At 38.8% G+C, this 8,853-nt stretch overlaps 1 protein-coding gene across 1 annotated transcript; it reads right to left on the reverse strand.

Annotated features, from left to right (window-relative positions):
- Positions 1 to 2,448: 2,448 nt before the first annotated feature.
- On the reverse strand, positions 2,449 to 2,792 carry CBG07116 (the record flags this gene model as incomplete). Its single annotated transcript, XM_002632194.1, has 2 exons — positions 2,449 to 2,546; positions 2,594 to 2,792. 2 exons carry the CDS (start codon positions 2,790 to 2,792, stop codon positions 2,449 to 2,451), a joined length of 297 nt encoding a protein of 98 aa, XP_002632240.1.
- Positions 2,793 to 8,853: the final 6,061 nt, after the last annotated feature.

Here is an 8,853-nt window from a genome sequence, read left to right on the forward strand (position 1 = left end):
GTCCCCCGGCGGCACTTTTTTTTTGAATTTTTTTCCTTTTCCACGGCGTTTTTCGGGGATTTCGGATTTTTTTTGAATTTTTTCGCAATAATATTTGAAAAATAGATAAGTTTTAACACATTTTAATGCAATAAAAATTTTTGGTCGGAGTCCCCCTTTAACTTTTTACTTTGATCCAATTTATCTCAATTCGTATGCAAAATATCAAAAATGTGAACAATTTATCATGTGTCAGTTTTTCCATATCTTTTACAGGAACCGAAAAAAAAAATATTTAGCCGAAGTTAAAAGTTTTGAAGCCCTTCTATTACAGGCTTCACTGTATAAAGTTTATATAAACCACTAAAGTATCTGACAGAAGGGATATTTGAACCTTTCATTTTACTGGTCTGGTACGGGGAAAATTGAAAAAGGAATTTCGATTTCTATCATTCCTTGATTTGCCTGCAAATTCGCTTTTTTTTCCAATCCCTCTCCTCTTTCAAACCTAATAATTTTACACTTCAAAACACCGGAAATTATTCTCTCCTCTTTCAAACCCTCTATTTTCAATTTTCTGCGTCTCCAAGTAAGCGTTGATTTGTAGTATGCTTTGATTCGTTGCTAGTACTACGATAGAACTCCGCCCACTCAAAATCTCCGCTTGCCTACACTCTTGCCGTTTTGGTAATCCGTTTTTGCAAAATATCACAAGAAAGACCACCCGTATAGTATAAAAAAAGGGTGCTCTATGGATATTGCTCATTCCATTTTATTGTAGTCCAGCAATTTTTTGACTCATTTTAATAGCTTTACCGCCTTCTGGAAGGCGTCCAGGTGTTCAGAATACCTTGAAACCCTGTAATATCTCGGTTCCTGTACTAGGTATCAAAAATGTGTGAACTGATAAAACATTTATAATCATATGATTAACAATTTATCAGTTGACAGTTTTTTTTATATCTTTGACAAGAACCGAGATAAATGGGCTCAAAGTTAAGTGGCTCTCCTGAAACAGGTAATACAAAGGAAGCTTTCTATTCCCATAATGTATCTAGAACGTCCACCCATGTGTTCAGTAGAGCAAATCACAAAAATGTTCTCCTCTCTCTAATTAGAATGCACACGCCCAGGAACAGGATAATCCGCTCTGTGTCCTTCCTTGGGGGAACACACCTTTGAGAAGCCCCTTGTCTCATTGAATGTATCCACCTTGGTCCGTAGCGAGCATCAGGAACATGTCCACCTGAGTCTCTTTCTAATTAGAATAGATAAGCCGATGAACATAACATGTGTATGTGTGTGGTCCGGAGCGCTTGTCTGTTCCGCTTCGTTATTTTCGGTCCAGCTTCTTATTAACATGTGTTCCTAGTATGTAGAATGGTGGGTTTCAGATTTCGTGAGAGCCTTTCTCTATAAAGCAGCTAAACATACTTATTTTGCCTTTTTACCACTCTTCTTCCAAGTTGCTCCTGTCTAGTTTCCCGATATTGTTATATGATCAACCACTATTTGCTAGAATGTTGAGCCAAATTATCTCGGTTCCTGTGGAAAACATCAAAAAGTGGTTAAAAGACAAATAACTCTTGATATCATAATAAAACATTTAGCCAGTTGACCACTTTTTGATATCTTTCAAAGGAGCCGAGATAAATGGGCTGAAATTTGACTGTTTGATGGAGAGCATTCTATTCGATCGCTACGGTAATTCCAACCATGCTTCGGGCTCTTTAGACCCTGATCACTGTGCTTACTCCTCAGAATCCTTGCAACATTTATCCCACACTTCATCCTTGTTTTAAGTATTTTCTTCCCTTAACCTATCCAAAGTAAGCAAGTGCGTTCCACACTACTAGGTCAGGAAAGGACCACACCCGATCTCCAGATTCTTCCTGCTAGCTCTGTTTCAGTAACTTTCTCCAGTTTGCTCTCTTTTGATGTTCAATACTCTTTGTGTTTGCATCCAAAACAGCGATGATTTCATAGTCTGAACCTCCATGCGCTATCTCCAAGATGTTAGAGTGCCTCCTGAAAGATAGTTAGTCAATGAAAATGTCTTCCAAGTCTTTATCGACAAGTTTGAAAAGAACCCAATGCTACTGGCTTCAGAACCATCTCAAGTGGAACTAGACACCTGACATCTTCTAGATAAACCCCAGAATCTTCAAAAAAGAGTTCGAAGGATGAGAACGGAAGGATGGAGGTTGCTGCTCAAGAAGAGCTAGCGGAGAGACACAACGAAGAATTCCGACGAATGGAGAGACTCTGAAAGTGGGAAAGACCTCAAAACAGTTTTTTTTAACAGGTTTATTCATCTTCAAACCTTTGAAATCGAGGGGAAGTGGGGAGAATCGGTGGAAATCGGGAAAAATCATTGGAGGAAATTGAGGGGAAAAACACAGAATCGAGAAAAAGAGAGACAAGAAAGAGGGAGAATTAATAGTGAAGGTTCGAGACGAGTTGAGGAGCTCATTGATGCTCCTTGTGGATTGGACAGCAAGTTGCGGTCACTTGCTCAGCGGTGCACTTGGTGGTGCAGCACTGGTGGACAAGATCAGCGGCGGATTCTGAAAAGAAGATAGTTATTATCAAGGTTATCAATAGAGACACTCACCAGAGTCGCAGACGTCTCCGCAGAGGGAAATAGCGAAGAGAGCCAGCTGAACCTTGCACTCTCGACGGTTGGCGATGGCGAAGTCGAGCTTCTTGACGTCGGTGGAGGTTCCAGTCTTCTCGTGGTGATGGTAGGCTCCAGAGGCCATTGCCAGAAAGCAAGTGAAGGCGACGAGCTTCAGGGAAGAGGTAGGGGACATCTCAGTAGAGAGTTGAGGTCTCGTGAATGATGGGGAGAGGGCAATCGGCTTCGGCGACGACTGATGAGGTTGATGTTCGGGCTCGGCGCTTTAATACCATAGGGGGCGTGACTTCACTCTGAGAAAATTTTTTGAAATAAGGGAGGAGCCAGAGCCGGCGCCCACTGGGCGGCGCCTGTGACACAGCGACTAAAAGACTATACAAGAGACCTAGAAGGTTCCAGACGCCCCAGGGGCTCCGCGCCCCCGGCTTCGTGCTGGGCTCGTACCTGGCACGGAGCTCACCAACCCTAGAGATTGTGTGGAGAGGAGAGATAAGCCTCTTCTTAGAATTCTGAAGATGTCCAGCGTGATGATAATTGTGGCCTCGCGCACAAACGGAGATCACACGGATTCTGAAAAGTGTGGTATGATTTTGATTCTGCGGAGGAGTTGAGAAAGTCAGAGAGGATGACTAGACAGGCAAAAATGAGAGCTACATAACTATGGATATCCGGACAGACAGACAGATAGACAGATTAGCAATTTATTTCCAGGATGTTGAAGAGATTCAGAAAAACTGACTAATTGAAGCATACAGTACCGGTCAATTAGACATACAAAATTGTGCTTTTCAGTTGCTTTCCCGTCATTTTCAGGAATCTGGTGCTCGGTTGTCAAGTTTCTAATCACTTTGAAAATTTAGGAGGGTGTAACACTGACCTAGATGAAAAACTTTGCATTCACAGAACTTTTCGAAATATCCTAGTTTTTCAGCTATTTTTGGATTTCTGAAGTACACCCCTTTCCATTATCTAATCGATAATTTTTTAAGTCAAAGTTGTGGCTTCCAAAAAATATAATTTTTAGGGATTTCGAATATGTGGAATTCGAATTTCGAGTTCGAATACTAGTGTTTTTATCTTAGTTTAGTTTTTAGTCAGTTTTCGGGTCCAGGAGTTTTGGGATTACTATAAGTTTTTTCCAGATTTTTTGACTTCCAGAAAATTTCATCGATTTTTAGGGTTTTTGAGTACGTAGAATCCAAATTGGATTTTTATTTCTTAACCTGAATTTCGTTATAGTCAGTTTTTGAAGCCCAGAAACTTCCGGATTACTGTAATTTACTGTTGAAACTTCCGGAAAATTGGAATTTTTTGGATTTTCAAATATATAGAATTCAAATTTGTGTCCTATTTTTTACCTTAATCTTGTTTTTAGTCAGTTTTCGAGGTCCAAAAGTTTCGGGATTACTGTAATTGTTCGTTATATTTGTATGCGAATATTCAATTTTTGAAAATGTAGACTTATGAAAATTCTAAGTTTTTTTCTATAAATTCAGTTTAAATAAGTTTTTGGTCCGATTTTCTAGATTCAAAAATTCCTTTGGTTTTGCATTACTGTAGTTTTCCTTGTCATAAAGAGCATGAAATTTTTTTTTCTTATCTTTGCTCATTTTTCCTCTGATCTCTCCTATAATGGATTTCTAGGATTCTCAAATCCTCCGATCAATTTTTTTTCGGATTCCTGCTCAATTGTTTTCCAGAAAAAAGAATTTCTGGAATCCTCAAATGCTCAGATTTATTAAAAGAATCTTTTTTGCAGATGATCAAATTTTCCATGTTTCTTCCCATTACTCATCCCTAGAGAGATCAAACCTTCAAATTTTGAAAACTTCTTATAATTTTGAAAAAAAAAGGAAATTGAGAGTTTTTGACTATGGAGAATCTGAAATTTGACTTCTAAATTCAGTTTGAATATGTTTTCTAGATTCAGAAATTATTATTGTTTTGGTGTACGGTAGTTTTTAATATCTTCCGAAATGTAAGCCAAAAATTTGATCTGAGATTTTAGGTTTAGAAATTTCTATGCTGTTTTTCTTGGATTACTGTAGTATTCATCCTTTTCCGACCATTCTTGTGCTAGACCCTTCTAGAAAAATGTATTTCTAGAATGCTCAGCAATTTTCTGATCTACAAAAAAATCTCCGTTTTTCCTCCAATAGATATTTACCCCAATAATAAAATTCTTGAATTCTCAATTGCTCAGGTTTTCCAGATTTCTTCAAATTACTCGTCCTTCTAGAAATCAAAACTTCAAAATCTGAAATTTCAGCTCCAATCATGCATTATCCATTTTCCATTCCAATTTTTCAGCATCGATGAACTGTTTTAATGAGCATACATGATCTGTCAAGTCCTTTTAAAATTTTCCTAGTTTCTCTTTTTCGAATTTCCAGAGTTTCTCTCCAATATTCACGTTCACAACAGGGATACAAATCTCATCCTTAACACCAAAAAAAATGAGTTTTCAGACAAGATACTAACTATACGGGAGGGATTAGTTGACTATTCAGAAGCCTAACGCCTTCCAGAAAGGAAATAATCCTATTAGGAAAATAAAATGTTCCTAGTTGGGATTATTTTATCCAGGTTCTGGGTTCTTGAAGATGATTGGGCTCTCTTCTAGTTTAGAGGTCCGAAAATGAAATAGAGGTCCCAAGAAAAAATAAAAGTCCGAAATTGGAAAAAACAAAAAGTGTGCGAGAAAGTAAAATTCTGGGATCTTATTCAAAAAGTGCGTATTGATGATATATTTTATACAAAAAAAACTAAGCCTGAGAGACAGCATATTCATGGAGGCATTACTGTTTGCTGACATTTTTCTTATATGTAAATTGGGGTCCATTAGAAAGACCCAAAAGAAATTGAGTCACATTTCTACACTTATCATCCTATAGAGCCTTAAAACTCAAAACTCCACATTCTGGTACATAATTCCAATATCTGTGCGTTTTCCAATTTCGGACCGCTATTTTTTTTTGGACATCTAAATTTTTTTGGGACCTCTAAACTAGAAAAGAGCCGTAACATTTTCAGCTACATTCAGGTTACTGTAGAATCCACAGTCACTAAGATTTAGAAAAAAAAAAAGATTTTCAGCCATTTCCAGAAGTCTGGAGCTCGGCTATCAAGTTTCCGACCACTTTGAAAATTTTGGAAGATGTAAAGAAGACATAATTTGAAAACTTTGCATTAGTGGAATTTTTTAAAAATCCTAGTTTTCAGCTATTTGCCGACTGTTTTCATAGAATTCTTTAAAAGACTTTTCTGTGTCTCTGATTCGTTTCTAACACTACAATCTCCGCCCCCCACCCCCTCAAAATCTCCATAGTGAAAACAAGAAAGCGTGTCAAGATCATATGCTTGGCTACACTCTTGCCCTTGTAATCCGTTTTTGCAAAATATCACAAGACCACCCGTATAGTATAAAAGGAGGGGTGCTCTATGGATATTGCTCATTTTTCAATTTTGGTCCAGAATTTTTTTAAACCCATTTTCATCACTCTACCTTCTCTGGGAACCACCCAGGTATTCAGAATACCATAAAACCTGTAATATCTCGATTCCTGTTCTAGATATCAAAAACATGTCGACTGACAAAACATTGCTGATATTATTATAAACAATTTATCAATTGACAACTTTTTGATATCTTTGACAAGAACCGAGATAATTTAGCACAAACTTGAGAGGCTCTTTTGACACAGGTTTAACGGTAATATGTAAAACGTTAAGAAAGCTTTCTATGCCATTAATGTATCTAATACCTGAGTTAATGTATCTAATACCCCGTACCATGTATCTAATACCCCGTACCATTAATGTATCTAATACCCCGTACCATTAATGTATCTAATACCCCGTACCTGGCACGGAGCTCACCAACTGAAAAACACAATTTTGTCAGTACTGGCCAAAAAGGTATTCGCAAATAGTTTTTCGAGCATAACTTTTCTGAAACTTCCCGGATCAATCTGATATTTTAAGACAAAGTTTCAAACGGTAAAAGAAACTGATTCAACAACAAGAATAGTCAAAATTTCAAAAAATTGAAAAAAAAATCGAAAAATTCATGAAAATTGCAAAAAACCGGTAAATGGAACTTTGACTTCTGAGATCTAGGATAGACCGGTAAACGAAAAATTATAATAGAAAATGAATAAAATAGCTTTAGTACTTCGTTGGGAAGCCTTTGGCGTCGATTACCGTTTGACATCTTCTTGGCATCGAGTCGAGAAGGGTGTCGATGACAGACATCGGGATGGCCTGCCAGACATCTTGGAGTTGGTCGAACTTCTGGTTGGCATTCGAGGCACGAACCCCTCTAAGCTGTCTCTCGACATGCTCCCAGAGGTGTTCGATCGGATTCAAGTCCGGAGATTGACTTGGCCAGTCCAGAAGATCCACGTGGCGGCGTCGGAACCACTCCTTGATGTGCTTCGAGGTGTGCTTCGGGTCGTTATCCTGTTGGAAAACGAGCGCCCGGCCCACAGTAGACCTTGCCCAGGGTCTCATTGTGTTCTCCAAGATGTCTTCATACACAAAGCGATCCATGATGCTTGTAATTCTTCTCAGCGGGCCGATTGAAAACCCAGAGAAGCAGCCCCAGACCATCACCGATCCACCTCCCTGCTTGACAGTTTGGAGCTGGTAGCTGGGATCGAACCGACATTCAACCGGACGGCGAATCCACTTGATACCGTCAGTACCGAACAGATTGAACTTGGATTCGTCGCTGAACACGTGATTAGCCCAATCCTGACGTCCCCAGTGGAGATGAGCTCTGGCCCATGCTACGCGGGCGATTCTGTTCTTCTTGCTGATCGATGGTTTCTTAACTGGCCGTCGTCCATGGAGTCCAGCATCTTGAATACGTCTTCTGACGGTTCTCAGGGATGGTGTGACTTCATTTGGAGTCTTCACGACCATCTGAATGTTCGTAGAACTCCTATGGGGATCCTCTCTTGAAGCTCGGACGATGTTCCGATCCATGTTCTTAGACGTGATACGCGGTCTGCCAGTCGATTTTCGCTCCACCAAGGCTCCCTAAACATTTTTTTTCCATAACTATACTATTTTCGAATATTACCTCATCCGGAAACTGCTTCAAGATCTTGTCGATGGCACGTTTAGTAACATTGAACTGGTGCGCCAAGAGGTCCTTGGAACATCCACTTCTGAAGCAGATGACGATGGCTTAAAGGATGTCATGAGAGATGTTTTTTTTTTCCGAGGGGTCTGGCCATGTCTGTAAACAGTTTTAAATACATAGGAGCCGAAACCAACATTCTTAGAAACCATAATATCCAAAAATATGGTTATATGAAAAAAGTGAAAAAACGTAACAATTGAAAAAATTGAAAAAAACAAAAAATTTCTGAAAATGACGCAATTTCCTTGTACGCAATTTGTCGTCACCGTGTACGACATGCACAGTAAAATTTTCAGATCGATCCCTTAAGTTTCAGCAAAGTTACTCTCAAAAACCCGTTTGCGAATACCTTTTTGGCCAGTACTGTATTTCAGGTGAAATGACAATTTGACCGCAGTAAAATTTACAACAACAATCGCTGATAGTCCTATTGAATCAGATGAAGATTGAAGAAGAAACAAAGAAGCGGAGCAATCAAAATTTTATGCATGAAACAAAATGTGAACTATAACGGCAAAAATAGCGAGGCCCAGAAAATGGAAAAATGGGAAAATCATTTTTACAATTAAATAATGATGTTTGCTTCAACCAACTGTCATCAGGAGAATCCTGCATTGTGCTACTGTATGAAATGCAAGTAGTCGGTGAGTTTTTTCTTCATGGTAAATTTATTAGAAAATCAAAAATGTCTTTGCCCGATAGGAGATAAAAACTCGTAGCACCAAATCGAAGTTTCAGACCAACTTACGTTGCTCAACAGGCTAGATTATATTTTTATTCTTCATCAAAACAACAGAAGACAAATAATGAGAATACGTTGCTAAAGATATTTCGCGATGTCCGATAGTTTAGGAAAAGCAATCGAGCTCACCGTCATTAACCGATTATTGCCATGCTCCCTCCAGAAGTGATGAGCTTTATTTGAATTCCCGCGGTTAGTACAGTTTCCTGAAATTCACGATACTCTCCGCCCTAATTCCATTTTGCAGATCATCGCCGTGTGCAAAAGTCAGCAAATTTACTTTCGAATCGAGAAAGAATATTCATGTGCTGAAGTACTGTTATTCAGTGAAGATTTGATCAACCC

The sequence above is a fragment of the Caenorhabditis briggsae genome, assembly GCF_000004555.2.
Source record: "Caenorhabditis briggsae complete genome, chrII, whole genome shotgun sequence".
NCBI classification, from domain to species: domain Eukaryota; kingdom Metazoa; phylum Nematoda; class Chromadorea; order Rhabditida; family Rhabditidae; genus Caenorhabditis; species Caenorhabditis briggsae.